The following is a 27,827-nucleotide window of genomic DNA, read 5'->3' as shown; positions in this document are numbered from 1 at the left end:
CAGATGGAGACAATAATAAAGTTTAGTGTGATACTGACCTCTAGTGACGGAGCGGAGGAACGACACCATTAAATTTGAGTTTTGTCTTCACCTGCAAAAACAATTTAATGTCAACAAATTTAAACACAGAAATCATTTAAGAAAAAGAAATAAATAATATTTCCTAAGAAGTTTTAGTTTTTTAAAAATAATTAATAACTTTTTCTTTTCTAAAAAAAGAAAATGTTTGGTAGAAAATGATTTCCGCCGAGTTTTCTCCGGATTAACAGAATTTCCTCTAAATGAACAGAAACTTTATATATGTGTATATATAAATATATATATATTGTTTATCTGGAGATTTTTTTTTATAAATAATTTATAAAGAATTTAAATAATTTCCTTTAGAAAATTTTGTTTTATTATAATCTACAGGAAACCAGTTAGCAGTTTTTGTTTGGATCCCTTAGACTGGATTTTGATGATTTTAGCAAAAATTCTGAACGTAAATTTCCAGAAATCATGAAACGGTATGTTTTTTTTTCTTTATAAAATTGTGTTTTGGTATAATCTCTCCAGGAGACCAGCGAAGTCTACTGTCATTTCTGTAGACTTTACGCTGAATTATGGTGATAAAATTAAGTTATATTGTGAATATTTTGAAAAAGGCAGACTTTCTCTATAAACAAAATATGATTTAATATAATCTACAGATTAATGACGTTTTTAGTGATTATGGTGATAATATTATAGACCCTACACTGGATTATGGTGGTAATATTGACTAATAAAATTGTGAAACAATATTTTTCCCAAACACTGGTGTAATCTACAGCAGATTAGACATTTAGAGACATTTATCAAACACTGTTTGATAGTATAGTCTCATACGTAGACAGTCCCTTTTGCTCTCGTCCTCATTTAGAGGATTGTCACATCAACAACATAAACAAACAATAACAGGCATTAAAGCGCGGTTACGTGATATTTTAGTTTCCGTATTCAAAACAAAAGAAAAGCAAAGCTCATTTCCACCATTAATTTAATTTCTGCCACAAACAGTAAAAAACTGATAAATACTGTTTGCTTCTCTCCGACACAGAAACAACAAGCAGAGTTTGTCGCTCGCTCATCATCTGGAAAACATTTATTGGTCGTCGCCGCCGTCATCGTCGTCTCTGACGTTTAAAACACAGGAGGAAATTACCAGATTTTCCTGCAACAGACTCGTCAAAGTCGCGAGTCCGTTTTTTTTTTTATCGCGTTCACGTTAAACTTGCGCTGCGTTCAACAGAACACGAGTGTGAAAAGGGACAAAATAGTCTCCGTCGGTGTCCGTGTCAGAACCACAGGTCGTCATCCGATCGCTCTCCTTCATCTGTGGAATGAAAAATAAACAAATAAAACAAACAACATTTTAAAAGGTTATGTTTGAAGGCAAAGTCCAGGTGTTTGAGTATGGTCGTACAAACATATACTGTCGTGAGAATATGCCTGAAACATGGCCGCCAGTGAAAAAATCGTCTCACACTCCCTGCACCAAACCTCATAGAGAAAATTAACGATTTTAACATCACACACACATGAGTTGTTGATCCACTGCTGCCTCCATCATTAAGATCAAATGTATTGTTTTGTCACTTCACCATTTAAAATCTTCGTTCAGATTGACCTCAGTGACACAAAGTGACCACACGAGGCAGCAGAGGACCAGCAGCTCCTGTGTCTGTTTCTCTCTACAGCGTCTTAAGAAAATGTTCACGTCTATATCTCACTGTTAGACAGACTTTTCCAACAGGAAACTGAAGTTTGTAAAACACTCACTCTCCCACACCAAACCTCATAGAGAAAATCAGTGATTTTAACTCATGGGGACACAGGAGCTGCTGGTCCTCTGCTGCCTCGTGTGGTCACTTTGTGTGACAGAGGTCAATGAGGAGACATTGAACTTAGTGATGGAGGCAGCAGTGGATCAACAACTCCTGTGTGTGATGTTAAAATCGCTGATTTTCTCTATGGGGTTTGGTGTGGGAGAGTGAAATGTTTCCCAACTTCAGTTTCCAGAAATAAATTCGAGCCTTGTTTTCAGTGAGTGACCGTGTCTGTCATGTTGGCCACCAGGGGGCGCACACAGAGGAAACAAAACCTTGTCATGTAAGAACACTTTCTTTTTTTTTAAAACACTGACGTGGGCAAAACATCACAACTCAGTCTGTGCTGTGAAGGTCGAGCAGATCAGAACTGTCATCACCTCTGAAAGAATCCGCCGAATCATCGTCTGAGGCGCTGACGTCATCGTTATCATCATCATCGTCGTCGTCGCTGTTGCCCTGAAGAAGAAGTTCAGCAATCTGTGAAAAAAAAGCCGTCAACGTTGGTACAGTCGCAGTGAGCCACCAGGGGGCGACGAATGAGCTCCGACTTCTGATCTCACTGACTGGATCTTCAACAGAACATGAAGTTATTTTTATGAATTATGTTCACATTTAGAGGAAAACACTGGACATTATATAATAATATATATGAGTGGACACAAAAATCACAATATAGTTTTGTACATCTTTTGACATCATGACATAAATCAAGTCAATATTTCTAAGGCTGGGCTTCTAAATATTATTATATACCTTTCTCAAACACAGTGACGATACTAAGGAATTAGTTGGGAACATAAATATGAAATAAAAAGACAGGAAACGGAAAGACAGAGATTACGTCTTCATCTGTGGGAGAGTCCGTCCTCCTCCGGTTCTCTCTGTTGTCATTGGTCAACTCCTCGATGAGCGGATCTGTGTCCATGTCGTCGTCGTCGTCGTCGTCGTCGTCATCCGAGTCCGAGGAATCGTCGTCCTGGTCGTCGTCCTGGATGAGGAAAAAAACAAGGATTAAAAAAAGAAATTCCAGCACTTTCAATTTCTATTTATGGCAGTGTCCAATTTACCTAATCCCCACATTGCATGTTTTTGGACTGTGGGAGGAAGCCGGAGTACCCGGAGAGAACCCACGCACACACGGGGAGAACATGCAAACTCCATGCAGAAAGGCCCTTGTTTTTAAGGCCTAAATATCAATTTACTTATTTCTCGCATGAAATTCAAGCACAATCAATGACCCATGTCTATTAATGATGCTTTTCAAATGCTTTCAAGGGCCTTGAATTATTTTTTTTTCAAAATCATAACATTTCAAGGATTTCAATGACCCACATCTATTTAGAGATGATTTCACAGGCAACAAATCCAGATACATATTTTAATGCCAGGTGTCAACAGTCGTACTTAATGTTGTCCACATGTGATCAAGATCACTGTGGACGGTTGTTAACACCAGGTCTTGTCTTGTGTCTCACCTCGTCGTCATCGTCGTCGCCACCCTCTTCGGCCAGTTTCTGTCGTCCCACCTCATACAGACGACACACCATGTCAAAACTCACTGTGTCCTGGTTCTGCAGAGTCAAGAAAGGACAATGGTTATGTCACGACATAAGATTTGTTTGCAGGTGATTTTTATTTTTTCTGGAGATGTGAACAGAGTACCTCAATAACGGCCAGATAACGGTCTTTGTTATCGGTGCACAGGTCAAAGATGTTTCTCTTTACGTCCACGGTGGCTGCAAGAATATATATTAAAAAGAACGTGTTAGTTATTCACTCAAAAACATTCTGATATTAAAGTTTTGTGTGTTGCGTTCATTCTGAGATCCTGGTGGTAAATTTAAATTTGGAACCATTTTCTGGCATTAATGTAATCAACAGTTGGCAGTGAATGTATCAATTTTCATAATGAAGACTTTTTAAACTAACAAGATGTTAGTTTAAAAATTAGTGTTTTCTGTTTAAATGGTTGGGACATTTTTGGCACCTAGGGTGCTGAGTGTGAGTAACTGGCATTACATTACAAAATAAAGCAAAACAATCATCACTCAAATCAATGTGGTTAGTGATCAGACTGTGTCCATGTTTCAGTATATCAGTGTTTAGAATCTTGTCGCCCGGCGACATTCCAGCACCAAAAAACACCATTCATTTCACTTTAAAATTATAGATTTTTTTGTTTGTTTTAAAAAGACACAATATATGCAATATTTTAATAAGACATCCTGTGATGTTGCTTATTTTTAATGCAGTGCCAGTTACTCTTAACACCTTTAGTGTCAAAAATGTCCTAACCGTATGAACAGAAAACACTTATACATTTTTAAATTTAATTAAATTTTATTTGTATAGTGCTAAATCATAACATACATTATCTCAAGGCACTTAACCAAAATGAGTCCTGATTACGGAAAACACATACACTGCCACCTGTTGGGTTTAATTACATTAATGCCAAATGGAATGTAAAACAATTTAAAATTAAGAATTTAAAAAAATTCATTTACGGCCAGGATCTCAGAATGAACGCAGCATGGTTTTGTGTTCTGTTGACCGTGAGATGAAAACAATGCGTTTAAAATAGGTTTCAGTGGCAACATTTTACAAATATGAGGTAAAGAAAGTAACTTTTCTTGTCACACAGAAGGGTAGTTTAAAGTTTCACAATAAAATACAAACCTTTGGTGAGTTACACGACAAACGCATTAACAGACAAACTCAACAAAACAATAAAAGATGAAAACAACGTAATGAGAGCCCTGAACAGTTGCCTACCAATGGGCTTGTAGTCTGTAGCATCAAAGGTTCTGAAGGATGAGCCGAAGGGGCTCTTCATCTGCTGGTCCATCGCATCGTCCTCATCATCAGCTTGTAGCATAGCTGGACACAGGTGGTTGTGGGGGGTGGACAAAGAAGAGCCAACATGTTTTTAAAGGCTCACATTTTTCTGAATTAATCTGTCAAAACAAATGCATTGGTCGGCACGGGTGACATTACCTCCGTACATGATGGTGGCGTTACTGTTGAAGACTACCCTGCACTGGTCAAGGGCGGGGACAGTGTGCAGGAGATGGAAGGTCTTCAGGTCCCACTGACACCTGCTGTTAAGGCTGAAAACTACACAACAGGAAACTCTACAGACACACACGGGTACTGTAGAAGTTTGGACAGAAACAAATTTGGCATTTTGGCCATGTGAGTGAGATGAACAACTATCCCTTTCCTTTAAAGCAAAGTTAAGTGGCTGCAGCATATGGTTTAAGCACTTGATAAAAGACTTCTTACAATTATTGTTTGTTTTATTTATTATTTTAGTTGGTTTTACTCATCTTCCTTCATTGGCGACCCCTTATAAATTATTTTAACATTCGTAATCATACTTGTGCCTGCAATGCATGTCCTATTTTAACCTCTAGAAATAAACTATAATGGGCAAAAGTATTTGGTCACACTTGTTAAAGGTGGACTCAGGTCTAGGTCCCATATCTCCAATGAAGGACAATCTTAACACTTTAGCATACAGAGAGACATTTTGGACAATGCTATGCTGTGATGGTCCTTTTCTATTCCAACATGACTGTGTGCCAGTGGACAAAGTAATGACTATAAAGACATGGTTTGACTTTGTGGACCAGTCGAGTTCTTCCACACCCAACTCCTGACCTTTAACCCCATCAAGCACCTATGGGATGAACTGGAACATAGATTGAGAGTCGCATAGAAACTCTTTAAAACCTTGAAGTCTTAGAAGAGTGGAAGTTATAGCTGCAAAAGCTGGACCAACTCATTGTGGGTGTCATGGTTGGGCATCTGAATACTTCAGTTCATATTGTGTCATCTCATTAACCTCCTTTTAAAGTGTGACCCACTGAAAAATCTTCATTTCCAGAGCCGAGACACCACTTCACACGGAAACCCATCCAAACGCAAATGTGCAAAATGGAGATTTGGGGAGAAGTGGTCAAGGCAAGGAGCAAAATTAACTTGAGCCAAAACCCTTGGGCAGGATTCCCTTCAGGAATCTTCCTAGGCCTGGGCATCATCATGTAGTTTTAGTATCGGGTTTGAGTGGAGTGTGAGAGCGAGTGATGAGCGGACGCTCCAAGAACCATCCTGAGGTCAAGGCAAGATCTTGGCCAGGTGTGATTATCAAACAGTGTCAAAGTTGTTGCTGAACTCATATTGGCAACTTTCCTCTTCTTTTGGCTTCTGCCTTTAGGGCGGGAGTGCAGTGGATCATGAGCCTCAGCTTTGCCCTATCCCCATATAGACAACTTATTTTAATTATTATTTAATTTTGCCTTTCTTCTACTCAGCTTTCTTGATCTCATTAGGATTGGACTTTGCAGAGGCTTTCCCTCGGCAACTCCAACAACAGAGTCGGAACGGTTCTTTCATGCCCTCTTGGGGTTTTCCAGGATGAGCCAAGCAAAGGTTTTCCTCAGTTACTTCTGCACCCAGGTCAGCACTGTCTGTGTCATTAAACTCATCACACCACCTGAACTTGTTGTTACTTGTATCAGAGTCCTGTTCATCCTTCTCTCTTGACCTTTTCTTGAATGGAGCAGACAGTAGTCCTGCCTCAGCAAAATCTGAACCTGCATTCCTGCCTGGACGATATTGTTTGTTGCTATAGTGTCCAGTGTTGGCACCGTCGGCGACACCATCGTCGGTGTCACCATCGTCAAGCTCATGGAGCGACCTGAATATTTTGCTGCTACTCGCTTCAGAATCCTGTTCATCTCTCTCCCTTGACCTTTTTCTGGTTGCAGACAGTAGGAATTCATCCTCAGTAACCACGGCATCAAAACCTGCATTTCTGAGTGAATGATTTTGACAATTCTTATAACGACCAAGGCTGTTAGAGTATTCAGAGTGGGTGGTGTCTGTGCTGCCGTCACTGTGTTGGTCATCAAACTCATTGCACCACCGGACTCGTTTGCTGCTAATCGCGTCAGAATCTTCATCCTCTACTCTTGACCTTTTCCAGGACAGAGCTGGCAGGGCTTCCTCCTCAGCAACCACAGCTTTAGAATGTGTATTTCTAAATGGATGATCATCAGTATAGCCAGCTCCTGAGCTCATGGGGACACGAGAGGCTCTAGAGCTGGCATGGTCTGTGTTGAGACTATCTCCTTGAGTGTTACATAATCTACTGTACATGTATCCAGGCACTGGGTCTTCCTCAGCAACCACTGCAGAGTACACACTGTCCATGTCACCGTCACCCACATCAAACTCTATCACCCACCTGAATCGTCTGTTGCTACCTTCATTATCCTCTCTTAACCTCATCTTGGGCAAAGTTGGCAGTTCATTCTCAGCAACCACAGCACTGGGACATGCCCTTCTGTCTGGATGATTCAGAGTATTCCTGCCATTCCCACTATAGCGAGAACTGTTGGAGACACTTGAGGCTCTGGAGTTGGCATGGTCTGTGTTAAGAGCATCATATTGAGTATTTCCATCTGATCTATTACTGCCAGAGTCAGGATTGTCTGTATTGCCAGGCAATAGGTGTTCTGTGGCATCTGCTGCGGAGTTAACACTGGCCGTGTCGCTGTCACTGTCTGACTCATTTAACTCAACCAAACAACTGAATCGTTTGTTGCTTCCTTCGTTCTGCTCTCTTGACCTTTTCTTGGAAGCCGACAGGGGTTCTTCTTCAGCATCAGAACCTGCATGTCTGAGCAGAGGAGTTGGGGTATTGCACAAATCTGCACTGTTGGGATGACAAAAGCATAGAACATTGGCATGGACCATGTTGCTGTCACTGTCCGAGTCGACAAACTGATTGCAACACTTGAAGAGCTTGCTTCTCCGTGCTTCAGAATCCTGTTCATACTTTCTCTTGGATGGAGCTGGTAGTTCTTCAGCAACCGCAGCTTCTGAACCTGCATTACTGTCTGAAAAATGTGGACTATTCTCATAATCTCTTCTACTTCTGCCAGGCTGTGGATCCTCCTCGACAACCACTGTCGACTCAGCACTCTCCATTTCAGACTGATTCAGACTCCTTAATCGTTTCTCGCTTGCTTCATTCTCCTCTCTTGACCTTTTCTTGGATGGAGCTGGCGAAGATTCTTCCTCAGTACCTGTATTTCTGTCTGATGGATTGTGACAACTCTTTATATTACTTCTATGCCCAGAATCTGCACTGGCACTGTTGGGGTCACTAAAGTCTCCTGAAAAGACATCGTCTAAGCTGCCGTCACTGTTGTGGTCATCAAACTCACTGCACCACCTGAATCGTTTGCTGCAACTTGCCTCAGGCTCCTGTTCATCCATCTCTCTGGACCTTTTCTTTGATGAACATGGCAGGGGTTCTTCTTCAGCAACCACAGTATCAGAACCTGCATTTCTGCCTGGACAATTTTGAGTAGTCTTATAATTTCTACTATGGCCAGAATCTACATTATTGGGATTGCTTGAATCTCCAGAGTTGGGACCTCGAGTGTTCTCATCTATACGTCCGTCACCAGGGTCCCAACTGTTCATGTTGCCAGGCAGTGGGTCTTCTTCGATGACTGCTGCATCGTTTGTGTCTCTGTTATTCTCCACATCGCTGTCTATGTCAGTGTCATCAAATTCACTCCACCACCCAATGTGTCCGTTGGTACCTTCCTCAAAGTCCAAACCGAGGTCTCTTGACCTCTCATCAGATCCCCCATCCATCATGTTGTTGTCTTCGTCTAAATCCTGGTTAAAGCCCACCTCTCCACCAGGACCAGGCTCTTCTTCAATGTCGCTGAGGTCATCTTCGTCGTCCGCAATGTAGGGGACGTTGTCAATATCATCGAGGTTGTCATCGTCATCGAGGTCTTCGTGTTGGAATATGTTGAAAATATCGTCACCTCTGCTGTGTTGCAAGTGGTACATAAGGTCGACATATTCAGACTCCTCGATTCCCAGATACCATGCAAAATCCAACCATTCCATGTCCGCATTGCTGAGCTGAGTAGCTGTCGGCACGTCTCCCATTGGTAACAGTTGAAAACATGGACCTGCAGGAGGGGTAGAGGATGGTTACCATGACGCATCACACTCTCAAATCGCTTTTGTTCACTCTGAATGAAATGAAGAGCCAAGTACTTACGATTCCTACCGACGTGAACTCCATCTCCGCAGGCATTCATTTTCACTGCAAATGTCACAGAAATGTCAGGGTTATCCCACTATCACATCACTCATACTTACATGAAATCCTTCAATTTTACATTTAGCACATTTACAAACAGAGAGTAACAGTTACATTGTGACAGACTCGATTTTTGAGGAATGATTGTGGGAACAGGCTCAAAGACGTACCTTACAATCCTTTCACAAATTGCTGGCCTTCTGTTGAAGAAATTTGCTGTTTGAAAACAAATGTTCCACGCTCTTTGGGTGTGATCTGTGACTGAAGGGCTTGCTTGCTTGGTTGTGATATTGAAGTTAATCACCCACTACTTATCGAGCTCCAAAGTTACCGCTGTCCTTTGATGTGTTACCCTTTTCATGACATGTACCGTGATGACATCGCTAATGTGACGACATGTTCTTGGTGTCGTCTTATGACATCACGTCACCTACAGGTTGAAAAATGGACTGTAAAGTATCCATTGTAAGCAGCGCCGGTAAATAACAGCACTTTACCTGGTGTTTTGCGCACATAAACAACGCATCAACGGATAGAAATTGAACAAGTTTGAAAATGAACGCATAAAAGCTCTAGGACAAGTTCGTTCAAATACCATTGGTGTAAAATCGCCAAAAAGTGAACGTTCAGTCCAAGATGGATTTCCTGTTGGGTGTGGATCACGGTCACAATGTCATTTTTCCTTCATCTCGTCCTTCTACATGTGTGGAAATTTCCGTGCATATAGGATAATTGTGTCGTTCACGGTGAATTTGGATGGGGCGGCGCATTTATTGGCCCCTCCCACATCCAATTCTTCGACGCGCATTAACTGAACCACTTTCAGATGTAGACAATCACCAGCTCTGTCGCAGAAATCTGTGAGTTTTGGGGCATGTTCAGGTCCTCAAAGACGCGATTCAAATACAAAAATAAATGAATTAAATCTTAAAACATACATTACAATTCAATCTCTTTTAATGACCTGTTTTCTTACAGATTAATTTTTCATCTTAAATACGCGTTTTTGTCACGTCTGTCGTGAAATGATGAATCCATGTCAAACCAACATTTTGAAACACGCCATTAAAAGTGTGTCGCATCGTTATTTCTTCGGTTTAATTCTTATGAGTCTGGAGTGTCCTCTACGATGCTAGTTTTAGCGACAGCTTCAAGCTTTTACAGTTGGGCCCAGATGTTATTTAACTCAATCTCAGGGTTCTTTGCAGACCATTTCCATCCCTTCATGACCACAGTGTACCTATTGTCTAATGGCCACTTCCGGCAGGAAGTAGACATCAATGGGCTTTTCTTGAACACAACAGTGCACTAAAAGAAAATGGCCTCAAGCTGTGCTTAGTCCAATAATCTGTGGTATGAGACGGAGCACTGCAACCACGTCGTTAAGAACTAAAGCAGGTCTGAGGGTACTTACATAATGTGTACCGATAGAGGTATCTGCTTTTGGGTGTAACTGAATCATTATAATCAGTGGATTTAAAGAGATTTATTCACAGAATTGTTCAGTACTTCCTGCACGAGCAGAGACACAGGTACTTAAGTGAAATACCACTGAACATGGTCACGATCGCCGGCGTTCTGCAGTGCTGTCTCTAAATACATTAGACTCCTGTTAAATATTGACATTTTACAGATTTCTTTGCTACATGTTTAAGATTAACGCATGTTTCCAGGGACTTTTTAAGTATTTTTCACTTTAATCTACAGTTGGACATTGTTGGCTTTGATTCTTGAGTCGGACGTCGCACTCATAACTATTCAGTGACAACACTCTCTGACCAGCAGTCTGATGGCGTTACATTTCAGTATCGGCTCAGCTGAACCTCGTCAGAGCAGGAACTAAAAAACAGGTACAAAGCTGAGCCGAGCCGTGCTAGAACTGTATCATGTGGTGTGTTCCAGCTGTAGTTAAGTCAAAGTTCCTAGTTGGACGTTTTGACTGCAACTCCCGCTCATAAAGGCGGTGAAACCCCACAAACCACGGCATGGGATTACAAGAGGGCTGCCCCTCAAGTCAATAGTAAAAACGTTCTCCTGTTTTTTTTTCTTCTTTACTTGTGACAGGAGTGATGTCATCTCCAGCACAAGCGTATCTCGGGCTAGCAGTTCTAGTCAATGACACTGTTTGCGGTGTTTTGCATACACAGATCTACAGCAGTGGAATGACGTACGTAGAACATTCTCCTCAGTTGATTTTACGATGTGATCCCTGTCTGTGACGTTCTTGATCTTTCTGCATCTTGAGGCGTTTGACGTCGTCTTCTATTCTGGATTTTCTTGCCGTAGTTGGCATTTGCTGCTGTGCCGCCTCGCCGTCTCCCTCCTTCGCCGCCTTCTCTCTCTTGGACACTTTGCCCTTTGCTTCGACTTTGGCGTTCGCCGCCTTGCACTCATTCTGTAGCTTTAAATTCTCGGCGTGCGCGCCGCCCTGCAGCTCTTTGATATTTGCGCGCAGAGCAGTGATCGTCTCCGTTTTGATGCGAACATGTTCCAGCAGTTCTCTCACTGCTCGTTTCAAGTACGCGATCTCCTTCTTGTTGTTTTGGAAAACCATGTTTTTCTCCGCAAGATCGTGGTACAGTTTGGACAACTTGCTATTGTCAGTGTGTAAAATTTCAAGCATTCGTGCTTGTTCTTCAATTTTTGTTTGCAGGGCAAGGTTTTTGTCCAGGAACTTGGCACTGCCTGCCTTTTCTTTCTGGAGGACTTTCTCCATCTTTAGAAAGTCTTGCTTGAGTTCCTTCATCGTGTCGTCATTGTTCTTTATCGCCTCTTTTAAGTCACTGTTCTCTTCTCTGAGGTGCATCAGGTCAGTTTCCGCCTTCTCTTTCAGTTCCAGGTATGATTTCTTGATTTTGGATGCCTTCATGTTCCATGTCTCCACATCTTGTTTAAGTGTGACGATGGAACCTTTGAGCTTGTCTATCTCTGCTGCTTTGTGCTGATCGCGCAGGGCAACTTGCTCGTGCGTCAGGCCTTTGCTATGCTCCATGTCTGTGAATCGCCTCTGACTCTCCTTCTAGCGGGCTCCTTCTCTACTCTGATCAAACACTTTATCCCGGAGATGAAAGGACAAACATAAAAGGTGACATCTTTCACACACGACACAAGACACAGGGGGAGGAGAAGCGAGGACCTAGAAGACTAATGGCGCATATCCGCCGGCTCTACTCGCCTTGCCACGCCACGGTTTAAGTTGAGTTTCCACTAGCATAGTACCTGGTACCAGGTACCAAAAATAGTACCTGGCATCACAGACTGCTGCCGCTGTAATCTGCCGAACAGTGCCCAATTGTAGATAAGTTAAAACTACTTAACAATCCTAAAAACTACAAAAGTCTGGGGTAAAGTCACTAGTCACTCGTGTGTGTGTGTGTGTGTGTGTGTGTGCTGCGAATAAAACAAAGTCACCGCAGTTTCACTCAGCCGTACAGTGATGACTCCGACCATGTTAAGTAGGTAATTTTTTTGTAGTAAAGATGCAACCTAATCGTACCGAGGCGAGTAGAGCCGGTGGAAATACGCTATACGGTTAAGAATGAAGGACGTTATGAGAGGATACGATCTCTGTGTTGATGATGACCTCCAGGCCGTTGGGGTGGAAAACCCCGCTGATGTTCATGTTGAACTTATCGAACTTGTGAACGGCCCGCGACGCCCGCACGTCCCACAGCACCCCGTCATTTAGTACCAGGTCGTCGGTGGGGCTGAAAGTGGCACAGTTCCTCTTGTAGTTGTTGGCCAGGGCGGGGTCGTTCAGGGTCAGCGTCTTCTGGCCCGTGTGGATGTCGTAGATCTGCAGCACACGGCAAGCACAGGTGTGAGAGAGAGGGACGTGCAAAGCGTCCACCGGTGACTAACGGCAACTAGAAAAAGACAGAGACGTTTACACGTCGTGACCTTACATGTGCGACTTGGTCCTTGGTGCCGATGACTCGGTCCTGAGAGAGTTTACTGAACTCAACATAGTGATCGTCAACGAACGAGTTTCTGGGAGTGGAAACAAAGCTGTTCAGCGACATCCAACCAACAACCATACATTTACAGTCACACACCAATGAAACGTGTGTGTGTGTGTGTTTTACTTCATGCCAAAGACACTGTCGAAACTCCACAGGGTGGACAAGGGGACGCTCCAAGAACCAGAGGTGAGCAGTAGTTTTCCATCCTGAGGGAAACACAACACACACACAATACATTAGACATAAGATGGTGTTTGGTCTCAGGGCCGACAGGGAGAAGGTCCAGCACCTGACATCAACCTGGCTCCCAACACCAAGAAGACCAAACAGCTCATTGTGGACTTCAGGAGGTGTGAAGCTGGTGACACACACACACCCGTTCTCACCAACGGGACTGAGGTGGAGCGTGTCACCATCTTCAAGTTTCTGGGTGTCCATCCCTGTGAAGACCTTTCTTGGACCCTTAACACCTCTACCCTGAACAAGAAGGCTCACCAGCGTCTGAGGAGACTAAAGAAGGTCCACCTGCCTCCTCAGGTCCTGGTGAACTTTACTGCTGCACCATCGGAAGCATTCTCACCAATGACTGTTTGTCATGGCAACCGCCTACAACCACCAAGCACTACACTACGCATCACCGCTTCCTCACTCCCCTCCATCAAGGACATCCAGGGCAAGCTTCATCAAAGACTGTTCCCACCCAATGAAAGTCAATGAAATCTCCTCTGACGTCATGGAAACCAGAATGTGTGTGTGTGTGTATGTGTGTGTGCGCACCCTCGAGGGTTCCAGGTGAGTGATCGGTGATGTGTGGCAGGTGTAGCTCGCCTCCTCTTCTCCAGAGGAGATGTTGTAGAATTTGAGGCGACCGGTGCAGGTTCCCAGCATCAGGAAACGCTTGTGGGCCGAGAAGGCACAGCAAGTGAAGCCGCTCTCGTCCCCGCTGCCCTCATGGAACACCGACATAGGCCGAAATCTACACAGGGGACAAAAAAAGAAAAGAAAAAGCAAGTATAGGTTGTAGATTCCAGCGGGAAAGACAGGTCAGGAAATGTCACATATTAATCTTCTAATTATCACATAAATGACAATGAATTGTTAAAACTTGAAACTAGGACTGGAACTGGGAGCAGAGCCATGTGACGCGTGGACCTCGAAACACTGTCAAATATCCTATCCAGGGTTGCCACACCCTGGTTGACATCAAATTCAAGGACTTTGCAGGACCAATTTCTCCAAATTCAAGGACAGAACGTGCCAACACTTGTAAGAGCTCGTTTTCGTCCATGATGGTGTCCACTTTTAGTGATTGTCCTTGCGATCTTGAACAAAAGTCAGTCTGTGGTGAGACAGAGATCTTGGAATTTTCATTTCCCAGACATCACTCTTGTTTCTTTTCTTAACTTTACTCGCTCATTGTTCTGCACGGAATCTCATGTCAACGGCGGAGAGAGAGAGACAGTGGACAGTGTCCACAACAGTGCCCTTGTAATGATGTCTCCATGCCCCGTCTACATACATCAAGCAATGCAGGGCGCGAAACAGTGGGTGGTGTCGTAACATACAAGGGAGACATTTACCTTTAATATCAACTTAACTTTTTTTCAATCACTTTCAATGACCCGTGTCTATTTCCAGATATAAAGTAAAGTGTTACCTGCTAAATATCAGGTGGCGGTCCAAACATCCTCGGTCCACTCCTCCGTATTTGGGGTACAGGACTCTGCTGCCCAGGCGCGCGGTGAAGTTGGGCGACGCCTGCCGCCTCTGTTTGGGCTCGGGGCATCTGTGCGGCGTGAAGAGCGAGAAGGGCGGGCAGGTGGTGACGGGGTTGGGGCAGCGTGCGTGCTGCTCCCTCAGATACTCGGTGATGATGCTGTCGAGGGTCGGTGGCGACGGCAGGTGGCGCTCCAGCTGCTTCTTCATGGCCGGAGTCTGGCCACAACAAGGAAGGTCAATACGGGAAAATGAAAACACGCGATCTTAAGAGTTCCGAATTTGTTCCTAGCAAAAACTGCTATAAAATCATTATATATTAATATTTTTTTCCACTTTAAATGACTCAGTCTTTTAAAGCTTATACTTCAAATATTAATTATATTTTTAACCCTTTAAAGGGCAGTTGGTTTACACAACTCTGCTGTTTTCTATCGGAGAAAAAACTACAATAATTTCCATGAAATACATTTTAAGGAGAATTTAATAATAATTATTATTAGTCCCTGAGATGGGTAAATGATTGGCAGGGACACTGATTATGATGCATTGTTTTGTTATGCATATTTTTTTGCAGTACGAGATTTTTTTAAAAATGCCACCTTCCAAAAACTGCTGTAAAAATATATTAATATTTTTTTCTCACTTTAAATGAGTCAGTCTTTTAAAGCTACGTCAGCCTGAAATATACATATCAAATATGAATTATATTTTTGGCATTTTAACCCTTTAAAGTGAACATTTAAACACAATTTTGTGGATTCCATTGTTTTTAGAACTATATATAAAACATCTAGTGTATTTCACAAATGTCTTAAATATGATGATTACTTTTATGTGGATGTAGTAAGTCGCAGAAAACAAGTATCTGAAGAGCATCTGAATTGTCCAACTATTCAGCTTTTTAATGTCAATATTTTAATTAAAGGGGACATATTATACCCTATTTCCCCCATTAAAATAGTTCCCTGTTGTCCTAATGAACATGTCAGTAACATGCTTTGGTCAAAATACCATAAGGATGAAGCACCATAGCAGTTCAATAACCCTGCTAAACCCACCCCTTTCAGAACGCTCGGTTTCGTGCATGGTCCCTTTATATGCAAATGAGACACAGGCAAACACACACCCACTTCTTCCAGGGGGTTTCTGATTTGTCCTCTTTACAACGCTCACTCGCTCAGCTCCTTTTCTCTCCCCCTCCCCTCCACTAGTTCTCAATATCAACATGGCAGCGTGCGCGGAAAACAGTGAGAGTGCCGTCACAGGAAGAGACGTCTGACTCAAGGATCAAGCTGAACACTGCCCAACTGTAAATCAGTTAAAAACACTTAGGGACAGCACCGCTGATCGCCACAAAATGTGTGTGTTTGTACGTCGGTGAAATACGGTCGCTGACTAAATACGGCGACCGCTGGCCACAGTCTGATGTGAGGTGGCGCAAACACACGTTTGCTGACTTTATCCGGCACATTAGCTTCATATATAAAATCCTCTGTAAAACACTGTGCTCCACTGTGCAGCCACCAACAGCACACTTGTCCCTCCGCGTTGACATAATACCGCTCTTCCTCCCTCGCCTGCACTCTAGCAGGGACAAGGTGGAGCTAAGGTGGAGCTCTCCAAGTAAACTTACTGGTGGGGTGGTAACATTCGCGGTGAAATGCGCATGCTGCCGTCATAAGCGCAGGGAATTCAACATCGAGTGTTTTATCGCCTATACTTACACTAAGGGTGACCACGAAAACATGACTGAGTTTTCCACACTTTGGCGACTGGTAGGGTCTCCAGAGTCCAAAATATAAGTACTGAAATTGTTAAAAGGTTGATTTTGCATAATATGTCCCCTTAAATGAATTGGTTTAAGTTTTTCTTAACGATTAAATCCTGTCCTGTGAAGGAGGTTTAAGACTCGACTGAGGGTAAAATCAGAAGCAGAAGAACGTCTCACTGACCTGTATGAAAGCACCGTGGTCCGACTTCTGCCTCAGTGCACGAAGTTTCTTCCCTGAGTTCCAATTGGACACTGGACGTTCCCGCGAGAATAAAATCCGTCCGACCGGATGTGAGCCCTGCCCATGAGGATGAGGAGGAGTCGGGAGGGCAGAGGTAGACGAGGCAGAGCATGAGGGGTGAGGGGTGACAAGGCCACGAGAGGGGGGAGGAGGAGGAGGAGGCGGTGATGTGGTGGACACAGGAGAGGATCCGACATGGCTGGCAGCACGGGCTGCGATCCCGCCGGCGAGCCGACAAGTCCTGTGAATCACCGAGGAGGAGGGAGGAGGGGTGATGCAGGAGGGGTTAGGACAGAGGGGGCCGGCGGATAAATGTGCCTCCTTGACGAGCGTGCTCGCCGTTTCAGTGAGACCTTTGGCCACGAGGTGGTTCCTGATCAGCACCAGGAGCTCCCGCTCAGAGAAGCTGATGCGGGACTGGGCGACCACGTTGGCCCTCTGCAGACGAGCCAGCGACACGTCGGTGCCCATGAGCAGCGGCTTCCCGGACACACGCTCCGTCATCTCCACGGCGTAGCGGCAGAAGCGGACGTGCTCACTGCGCTTGTCCTGCAGCACTGGCTCCTTCATCAGCTGAGGGAGACGGAGGAAGAGGAGCGTCACATTTAAACCGGCATTTCCATCGAGTGGAAAGGTTCACGCTTTTCCACTGCTGATCCAGCACGACTCTACTCTGTTACAACCCGCAGTACAGACTCCGTCTGACTGACTGAAGTGAAATACAACTGAACATAGTCATTAAATACACCAGACTCCTGTTAAATATTGACATTGCTAAATGTTGGAGATTAACACATTTTAACTTTTGTTGGCTTTGACTCTTTGGGATTTTGGAATTTTCAGTAGATTTAGGAATTATAATCAGATTTTGGAATTATAAATAGATTTTGGAATTAGAAGATTTTGGAATTTAGAGTAGATTTCGGAATTAGGAATTTAAAGTCTTTTTAACTGATCTACAGTTGGACATTGTCATGACTCTTCAGTGACGACACTCAATCAGTGACTGGCAGTCTGATGACGTCATATTTTATACCCAAGTAGAGGCGAGTCGTGCTGGAACTGTGTCGTGGAAAAGCACCATGGCAGTACGCCGCTGTGATGATTTGACAATAAAACAACATTGCTCTCGCCTGTTGGATTTGGCCACTGGTGAAAAGCGGCAGTTTGCTGATGATCTGTCGGATTGCAGAGCAGCGGGAGAGTCCGACCAGGGCCTTGCAGGCCAGAGCACGGATCAGGTCTGCGTCTGTGATGGGCGCCTTCACCGACAGCAGAGACAGAAGCACCTACATAAAAAACACACAGGAGGGAAATGACACGAGGAGGGACTGAAGGACACCGCCGTGGTTGGAAACATAAATATAACTCTCACCTTGATGCCGTTGTTGTTCTGCACCAGCTGCCACATGTGGGCCAGCACCCGGTTGTGAGGCTGCTGCAGGTGCACGGACGGCCTGAGGGGCGTGTCAGCGAACGCACCCGCAGTGGTCAGGCTCTGGTCTGGAGCGCACACGCAGTTTGTGATAACCTGAGAGGGTCAAAGGTCAGGACATGTGGGAGTGGAGTAACTACAGTATAGCTCAGTGTAAGTCTGGGTATCGCTGCAGATTTCCTGAATCGAATCACAACGTTCCCCATTTAAAATTTTTTGCTTTACAAAACAGACTTGAGCATTTATTTAAAGACTTAGAACGCAGAGCATTTAGGCCGTTTTTTTCATTACTATGTTTTAAACGTATGTGCAACATAGAACGTCTATATCCTTTTAACATGGACAATCTGATTTTAAAAAAATCAATGAAATATTGATGGTGCCTGCTTCTTGCTGCTGATTTGGGTGGATTGAACCTTTAAAAATTGAAGTATTTAAACAAAGTGGTATTTTGGTGGAATCAACCTTTAAACTTTTAAACCTTTAAAGAGAGAGAGAGAGGGACTGACTCACAAGCCCCTCCACCGCTCCCCCTCCTCTGCCCCAAACACCTGTTTCTAACTGTCCAAAAACAGAGAAAGCCCAATGTTTTAAAGTTGTCATATTTCAAGAGCAGTTGATGATAGAGAGTAAATGTTTGGATGGACGTCAGGAGGCTTTCAGCAGCTCCCATATTTACATTTGTGAAAAATGGCTGTGAATTGACAGAGAAGTTACAGTTTTAAAATCACTATCGTCTTGATTTTTGAAAAACCTCCAGAGCAGAGTTTTAACATGAGAGTCAATGGGAGGTTTGAGCAGAACTCTCTGTGCTTTTAGGTGATTTTAAGAAAAACTGCAAGTCATATGAGAATGAAAACAACACACAGGGTTACAGGACGACAACCAGAGCAACGTTTTTATATAAATATTGTCCGTGTAGGTTGGAAATTGTGGGAGGGAGAAGAGTTTGTCATAGCCCACCATTCCCGATCAAACCGGGATGCGTGGGAGTGGGAGGAGTTACACGCCAAACTTTTGGCGCAAGAGGAATATCTAAGAAGAAGAAGAAACGCTGAGGGGAGTTCTCAGTGATACGCCGTAAATATAAACACCAGAGCAAAAAGTTACTCAAAATGTTTAAAATCCGAATAATACCTCTCAGTTCAAAGTTCGATATAACGAGTTGTGCGTTATTCCTACATCCGTTTACCGTGGGTTCACCTGCGGCACAGAGCTGTGCCGCGCGAGCACTAAGGGTCAAAGGCTTCAGCTTACTTGAAGTGCAGACTTTTGGATCTCGGCGTCGTTGACAAACACCTCCCCCTCTGCAACGCCCAGGACGATGCTCATACCTGCAGCAGAGAAACACGTCCAGGACAAAAGACCCGTAAACTTTGAATGCTTTCAGTTAAACTCCCCCTCCCCAGGTCAAACTCAAGCACTTTTAAGGTTATTTTCCAGGCTTTTCCAGCAACTTACTTACAATATTCTAAAATAAAATATCTCCCGTTTATGATCCATTTCACAAAACGTTTCTTTTCTTCTTTCTTTTATTTATTTACATACATGGTCAAACTCTGCTAAAACACAAATAACAAGGCTTAAAATTCAATAAGTGTTATAAAAAGGGAAGCTCTTAAACAAAATGTGTTTTTTTTCCCATGTGTTTTTAAAACTATCTATAACATCCAGTGTACTTCACAAACATATTAGATATTATAAATATGATGATTATTACTATTTTGTGGACATTTTTAACATCTGAGTGGATAACCAGTAACATTTGTATAAAATGAAGAAGTTGTACTGACCCACGGTGGAAACGGGCGACCCCGCTTCGTCCGCAACGTCCACAGTTTCCGCCAGCACCATCTGGATTTTAGGAACCACCGTCAGGATCGCCAGGACGTCCAAGGCGTAACGCACAGTGTCGCTCCTGCACAGACAGAGGGACAGAAATTAAAAAAACAAACTTCATCTTCCTCCTCCTCCTCCTCCTCCTCAACATGGAGCAGGTTTACCTGCCGTAGTAATTCCTCCAGTCACAGGCTGAAGAAATGAGCTGCAGCATTAAAGGGACACAGGACAACTTGAAGAAAACCTCCACAGGTTCCCACTGAAGATGCGGTGGTCCACACTCGATGAGGAACTCCATCATCTCGATCGCCTGCTCCCTGGTGTACGAGTAAGCCTGGAAAAGGATTTTAAAACTGAGCAGAGGAAGCTAATGTTTTGGGGGGGTTTTAAACCTTGAATATACCTAGACACATTTTTGTGTTTTTGGCTTTTAATTTTGAGAATATTTTATCATTTCCTGTTAAAAATATATGCTTGTGTTCCTAATTTTTAACAATGTTAAGTAAAATACTCACACTAAGACACTTCTGGACAAAAAAACGTCCTCATTTAAACCTGTTCAAATCACTGTTTTTGAAGCATCGTGACAAAAATAGCAATGAGGACTGATGTTGGTTTAAAAAATACAATTTTAAAAATAAATGTATACAATTTTTAGAGCTTCATTTTTTCATGAGCACATTTTTACCATAAAATTAAGTTGCATCATGATAAAACTTGGTGCTGTCGGTGTGTAAATGTAACTTTTTTGAAGGCGCAAGATGACCTCATACCTTATAAAATGGCTGCTGAGGAAGTGCAGAGCCTTTGTCTGCCGCCGTGTGCAGAGACTGCTTCACCTGCTCAACCTTCACTCCCAGGTGAGCCTCGAAATACCTTCACAAAGAGAAAAGACAAACATGGACTGATGAATAAAGGCGCCTGCGTCAACATGTGCACAAATACATTATTTAGCTTTCAGAGCATCATTTAACACCAAAGACGTCGGTCAAACTGAAATCTAGAGGTGGGCATCCACACGAAACCCTCATTATGAGATTTTCCTACCCGTTTCTGTGTGGACAGGCTCTTAAAATTATGGCCACAAAGCAAGTTTATAGATTAAACAACAAAATCGTGTTTGCGATGTCAGCTTATTCATAAAAAGTTGAATAACTGCCAGATATTGAAGGTGAAAAGAACTCAGTCACTGAACATTTTTTTAACAATTCTACAGCCATAAAATCTAAATAAATCCAGACAGCCCTTCAGAAGTAGCCTCAGAAGAGGCTTAATATCAACACTGGACGAATCACAAAAGAACATGGATGTATAAGAGAGGTAAATATTGTTAACACACACACACACACTTTCAACCATCAGTGTGGTGCAGGTGTACCTGCGCAGGGCCATGCAGGTGTGTTTGGCCGTCTGTCGGTCAGAAAACACCTGGTCATCGCTCATGATGGCCTCTTCCTCCATGTTCAGGATCTCCAGCGTGCTGATCTACAGAGGGCTGACATGTTTAAAAAAACAACAACAAACAGACACATGGTCACGGCACGTGGCGCAACACCGACCAGGTTGACGAGTCTGCGCAGGCCGTCCTGTTTGTCGAAGAGCTGCAGCACCGCTCTGAAGGAGAAGGAGATGGAGAAGAACATGGTGGCGTGGCACACACCGGAGGTGTGCGACGACTCCAGCAGCCACAGAGCGTAGGACACCATCTGTGACAGCACTTCATCAGGGAGCATACACACCTGCAACACACACACACACACACACACAGATTTGATGTCATAATCACATCACTCAATGTTGCCTATCACTGTCATCTTTTTCTTATGTTTGGTCTTCTGTGAAATTTTCAAAATTGGAAACTTGCCATGGGAATGAACAGGAAATGTGTCAAAATATTCAGGTGGTCAAGTTTAATTTTGTTGTTAAATAATATATTGTGACTAAAATAATCCCGATTTTGATGCAAATACAGTTTAACTTCAATGATATTCCATAGCACACACGGCTTACTGCAGGGCTATTGAGGCCACACCCCCTACGTCCACTGTCAAATGACATCACAGGTGATAGTAGCTCACAAGCTAACTACCACACTAACTAGAGCGATAGATTCTAACTCACAAGATAACTAGCACACTAGAAAGAGCGATAGATTCTAACTCACAAGCTAACTAGCACGATAGATAGATAGATAGATAGATAGATAGATAGATAGGTAGATAGATAGATAGATAGATAGATAGATAGATAGATAGATAGATAGGTAGATAGGTAGATAGATAGATAGGTAGATAGATAGATAGATAGATGAATAGAGGTAGATAGATAGATAGGTAGATAGATAGATAGATACTATCTCACAAATAAGTAGCACTCAGATTGGCGATAGATTCTAGCTCACAAGCTAACTACCACACTAACTAGAGCGATAGATTCTAACTCACAAGATAACTAGCACACTAGAAAGAGCGATAGATTCTAACTCACAAGCTAACTAGCACGATAGATAGATAGATAGATAGATAGATAGATAGATACTATCTCACAAGCCAAGTAGCACTCAGATTGAGCGATAGATTCTAGCTCACAAGCTAACTAGCACACTAGATAGATAGACAGACAGACTATACTCACTCTCTCCATGGCGTCTTGGTTGTAGGCGAGATAGTACAGACAGAGGGAGACTCCGGTCGATGCCATCGAAGGCCTCGGGATCTCCAGAAGTTTCTGCACGCCACCATGAGCGATGAACTCGGCCGCAAACTTTTTGTGGAGGATCAGTGAGGCGAGATACTGAGGAGAGGAGGAGACGAACGTAGAATTCAGTGGTTTTATTCTAATCCTCAAAGTCAACGTTCAAATAAATAATCGCTCGGTCCTAGGTTCACTCCATCCTCAATTATTATTCAGTTATTATTATATCCTCATCCTTATTCAAGTGGAAGACAGCGGTCTTACCTGAAGAGCATCGAAGATCAGCTGCACGTTCTTGGTCTGCGCGAGGTCGATGTAGTTCATCAGCAGCGACCGCGTGTCCAGCTGCATGAAGATGGCCAGCAACTAAAACAAGAGAGAGAGGGAAAGGTCAGTGACCTCAGAGGAGAACATGAGATCAGTGATTAATCACATTAAAGAATCCTCAACACAAGGTTAGTTTGTTTGTTTAGTTTAGTTTAGTTTAGTTTGTGTGTCTCACCTCTTGGTATTCTCCCAGCGGCGTCAGATACTGCAAGATGAGCCTCTGCTCCATGGCCGGGCTGAGCGGTGACAGGCAGTAATCAGAGCCAATCACCATCGAGCTCATCTCTGACCAGGACGTGCTGCTGATTGGCTGATCAGTGCCGTTGCTGTTTTCCGTCTCCTCCTCTGCCTCGTGAGAGGAGGAGGTGAAGTTGAGCTTTTGCTTGGCCTTCCTGCCGTTCTCCTTCACCGTCCGTCTACTCCCTCCTCCTCCTCGCTTCTCCTCTGTTTTTTTAAAGTCCAGGTCCTGGTTTGCTTGGTGCACAGAGTCAGGCAAAGGTTTGGCTCCGTTTCTCTCTCTGTCCTGGATCACGTCCTCCTCAGTCTGGTCTTGCAGGTCCGTTGAGATACTTGAGGTCTGTGTGTTTTCCACCTGAGAGTCCTGAGGTAGATTCTGGGGCGTCTCAGAGAGACGGCGATTCTTCGCGTCTTCTAACTGCAGCTCGTGCAGGCGCCGGATCATGATCGGAACCTGGAGGAGAACCAGTGACTGATTATTGATTAAGTTCATCGTCACCTGCTTGGATACAGGTTGCTTCCTGGATGCTTAATAGTATCAGCTGATACTGGTGAAAGTTAAGGTCTTTCTGTGAAAGTTGAGGTCTTTCTGTGAAAGTTAAGGGCATTTTGTCGTTAGTTTGTTCTGAAAAACCTTAAAATGGCTGTTTCTAGGTTAAGACTTGGTTTTAAGGTTAGATTTAGGTTAAGGGTTAGGATAAGGCATTTAAACGTGACAGTAGCAGTTGGTTGAAAGGGTTAAGGGAACGCATCGTGTCCATGAGTGAGTGAGTGTGTGTGAGTGTGTGTGTGTGTGTGTGTGTGTGTGTGTGTGTGTGAGAGGGGTGTGTGTGAGTGTGTGTGTGACTCTCACCAGCTGGGGCGTTCTCCTGTTTGTAGCTTGCTGCCACCTCCTGGTTTCATGGCTCTGGCAGAAGTCCTGTAAGCGTGGGCGCTGTGGTGGTTACGACTTCCGCGAGCGGCTGTACGGATTTCTCCTGCGCCCTCCTGTGCTCACACACACACACACACACACACACACACGGACTCTGTCACATGATCCTTTTCTGTTTTATCCTCTAAACGTCAACGGTTCTCCATCATCATCATCACTTTCAATGTTACCTTCTCTTTGAAGACGACTATCGTCTCCAGGCCCGGCATGATGTCCAGAAGAAGACGACAGGCGGCCATTTTGATGCTCATATCTCTGCTGGTCATGATGTACATGTCCAAAAGCTGAAAAAAAAAAACATAAAAATTCACCTTTTTATAATAAATCAGACTTTGATTTGTTTACATCCATAAAAAATATTGAAGACAGTGTTTCTGTTTCTGAATGAGTGATTTGTCAAAATATGAATTTTGAGTATAAATGTAAAAAAAAAAACACTTATGCTGCTTATTGAGTTTAGTTTATGAGATGTGTGAGTTTCAAACGAGCAGATTTGAAGCATCGCTCTGAGCTGAACATTTTCATCCACCGCAGAGGTCACCAACCCTGTGTGACCTCTGAGAGCTACCCTGATACGGAGAATAATGTCGATTTTACTGTTTAAATTAAGAATATTATGCATTCAACTGTGCACACATTCATTACAGTGTCTCCTCCTTTTCCTCTCCACGCTGATCACAACTTTTTATCAACAATAACGACGAGATTTTACCAAGGGATCAAACAAACAGTCTTGTCCTTTTAAAATTTGCATTTGTCTCTCCCATTTTTCCTTTCACCACAACCCGTCTAGGCAGATGAAGCACATTTCTGAGTCTCACTTCCTGTTAAAAGTGAGATTTCTCTCCACTGATGCCTCGTGTTTGTTCATTTTGTGAACAACATTGTACATGTCTGTCTGTCTGTCTAAGGTCAGTGCTGTACTGGGACATGGAGAAACAGTAGAATAAAAGGTAAAAATTATGAGTTCTTACAGCATCGGTGAAGTCGTTATTCATGAAGATTGTGTTCAGGAGTTTTCCCAGCATCCCCTCTGGGTCTGACCGACCTGCAACGACACAACGACAGAGGGAATCTCTCAAACTACCATCACTGACGAAAATCTACTGAATCGATGCGATTGTGATTTAGTACCGAGGTAGAACGCATCTTAAATGCAATTACCTGCATTAAACTAAATACGTGTACCGTATTTTCCAGAACTATATGTCGAGTATAGTCGCATCTGTCAAAAATAGCCTGCTTTGATTTCTTCATAGAAGTAAGAGTTACCTCTGCTCGAGTTTTTCACTCACTCCAAACTTTCTTTCTACTGCTCGACCGTTTTCAGCTGCATACTCTGCAGTTTAAATTCTGCAGTATAGCATTTTACAGCTGTCAGTTGCTCCGCATAGTTCATTCTTACAACACTCTTGAATTGGCGACCTATCAGCACCAATGAGAAAATAGTATTTGTCGTTGCCGGGTAAAGTCGTTCCACGGACGTCTTCTTCACACGGCCAAACCTCGTTATCAGTCTCGCGAGATTAATGAGATTAAAGCCTTGTATTGATCAATCGCGGGTTTAATGAAGCAATTAAAATATGGATTTCTTTGTCAGTGGAAACAGATGTAAACTGGAGCGTCAGTTCTGCAAAGATCCAATTTTCCAATCTTTGTGTCATTATGTTAAGTATTTCGGAAAAAAAACTAGCGTTTTTCGTATCTGTTTCCATGTGACACTGGGAAGTTTCTGCTTCATAGTCCAAAATCCAAGCACAGATTCAAGAATCTCACGTTTTTAAAACTTTTCTGACAAACAAGAAAAAGGACAAAAAGCGTCGGATGACGTGTGAAAACCTGGGTGACGGTCATCGAACGGATCGGGATCCGCTTTGTGACTCTCAGCCGTTTCCTTTTCAATCAGCTCAGAGATTCTGCAGAAAAAAAAAACAGACAGGAAGAGTCGCATTGTTACGGAAGAACGTCCGGAAACGCACAAACTCACCACGTCACAGCGACAACAAACAAACAACAACGCTGACCTCGTGAGGACGGACACCAGTGTCTCTGTGCCGCCACGCCGGGCCTCTTTCCACTCGTCCAACAGCTTGGCCAGATCGGCTTTGGTATCCACGGCAACCGCCACAGCTGACGACACCGCGGTGGTGGCCGATGTTTCTTCTTCTGTCGGTGAAGACATCGCTGCCCTGGACGACAGAAAATGACCTACAGTTTACCAAACAATTGATAATTTGAGTAAGTCTGCAACTATTAATCGATGATAAACAATTACTAAATGAATTATTAGTGTAAAGAAAATGTGAAACTAGTGGACAAAAACAAGACATTTGAGAACATCCTTCATCATTTTGACATCAGAGACAGTTTATGCTGATATTTACATAAGGTACTTTTTTTTTTTAGAACCTTAAAAAACGTTGCCAAGGCAGAAAAAAAAAATGTATCTGCAATTTACGTATTATTTGTTGTCATTTAAGTTCAATTTTATCAGATGAAGGGACAAGGACGAGAGGAGGGACAATATTTGCCATCGTTTTAAAAATCGTCAACGGTCAATGATTATTAACACAAACACTGCAATTTCTTTATTGTGATACGCAGTGAGATCGTATATTGTCCCACTTGTAGTTGAGGCATCACAGAGTCAGGACGAGTGAAAAGCCCGATATTTGCCCGTCATTTCATAATCAATAATAATCAGCATAGGCTGATAATTATCAATTATCACAAATTATTGCAATTTTTATCGTGACACGGGGCAATATAGTATATTGTCCGATTTCTAGTTGAGACATCGGAGACAGTGTCTGATATTTGCTATCCTTTAATAATCAGCACTGGGCGATTATTATTCATGAACACAAATCATCGCGATTTGATATCGAGCATGTTCCCAATTATATTTCAGGCATTTGGAGACAGTTGGTGTCAAGACAGCTGTCTCGCGGACAAACGAGTGCGTGTGTGTGTGTGTGTTTGACCTAACGCGGTAAAAAAGAAGACAGTTAGCACAACTTAGCTAAAACCACGTAGCTAGTTTGTATATCGTGTGTGTGTGTGTGTGTGTGTGTTGACATGAAGGGCAGCAGCGCGTTGACACCACACCGTCGCCTCATGTCACAGCTTTAGCTTCTTCTTCTTCACTCACTTGAAATAAAACGCTCACTCACCTGCGCACAAACTCCCTCCGCGTCGCGTGCGAAACAAATGCTAAACTCCGGGACGACGCCCGTCGTTAAACGCCCGAATGAGGAGCGCGAGGTAAAAAGAAAAGAAGAAGAAAAAAGTTTCACGTTTATTTTTCAAACTTCTCCCGGCAGCTGCACGCTGCGTCACCGAACAGCAGGCATTCAACAGAATGTCCAATTTATCTATACTATAGCAAAGATATTTACAGAGATCTGCCTTTTATTACCAGTTTCCTCCATGTTTGTTCATGGCAATGAAGTTTTTTGTTTTTTTAACAATCCCTTTTTTTTTTTTTTCCTATTCTTCATCGATCTTCACTTTGCATCCATGTGAGATTAAAAGGCAAAGCAACCCACTGCACCTAGAAATCAACATGGCCCTTAAATGCCTCAATAAACCAACACGACGGTAAAAACTAGCAACGATTGCGTGTCATTCTCTTGGTGTGCGCCAAAAGAAAAAAAACCTGTAAGGGAAACTAACGG

The 27,827-nt window shown here is 43.2% G+C and overlaps 2 protein-coding genes across 2 annotated transcripts; both read right to left on the bottom strand.

Moving 5' to 3' along the window:
• Nucleotides 1-1,004: 1,004 nt before the first annotated feature.
• Nucleotides 1,005-27,488, bottom strand: LOC122768358 (DDB1- and CUL4-associated factor 1-like). The gene is given in 31 exon segments (XM_044024292.1): nt 1,005-1,357; nt 2,231-2,330; nt 2,695-2,841; nt 3,329-3,424; nt 3,516-3,589; nt 4,629-4,733; nt 4,851-4,944; nt 12,554-12,787; nt 12,897-12,981; nt 13,077-13,159; nt 13,731-13,929; nt 14,611-14,888; nt 16,625-17,257; nt 17,818-17,973; nt 18,060-18,215; nt 19,377-19,453; nt 19,913-20,037; nt 20,123-20,292; nt 20,732-20,834; nt 21,337-21,443; nt 21,518-21,697; nt 22,593-22,751; nt 22,917-23,018; nt 23,155-23,670; nt 24,074-24,116; nt 24,118-24,203; nt 24,321-24,434; nt 25,125-25,198; nt 25,990-26,066; nt 26,175-26,339; nt 27,324-27,488. Coding segments are annotated over 30 exon segments (4,569 nt in total). The 5' UTR covers nt 26,333-26,339; nt 27,324-27,488; the 3' UTR covers nt 1,005-1,319.
• On the bottom strand, nt 5,430-10,609 carry LOC122768346 (dentin sialophosphoprotein-like). The gene is made up of 3 exons (XM_044024276.1): nt 9,162-10,609; nt 8,950-8,994; nt 5,430-8,857 (listed from the first exon to the last, which is right to left on the bottom strand). Exons 2-3 carry the CDS (start codon nt 8,987-8,989, stop codon nt 6,162-6,164), a joined length of 2,736 nt encoding a protein of 911 aa, XP_043880211.1. The 5' UTR covers nt 8,990-8,994; nt 9,162-10,609; the 3' UTR covers nt 5,430-6,161.
• Nucleotides 27,489-27,827: the final 339 nt, after the last annotated feature.

The sequence above is a fragment of the Solea senegalensis genome, linkage group LG4, assembly GCF_019176455.1.
Source record: "Solea senegalensis isolate Sse05_10M linkage group LG4, IFAPA_SoseM_1, whole genome shotgun sequence".
NCBI classification, from domain to species: Eukaryota; Metazoa; Chordata; class Actinopteri; order Pleuronectiformes; family Soleidae; genus Solea; species Solea senegalensis.
This window is presented reverse-complemented; position numbering and strand designations above follow the sequence as displayed.

Bases quoted from the DNA above. Each gene is read 5' to 3' on its own strand.
- LOC122768346 (XM_044024276.1), bottom strand. From the start codon at position 8,989: ATGAATGCCTGCGGAGATGGAGTTCACGTCGGTAGGAATC. The intron at 8,858-8,949 runs GTAAGTACTTGG...CCCCTCCTGCAG, and splicing joins AGTTCACGTCGGTAGGAATC to GTCCATGTTTTCAACTGTTA.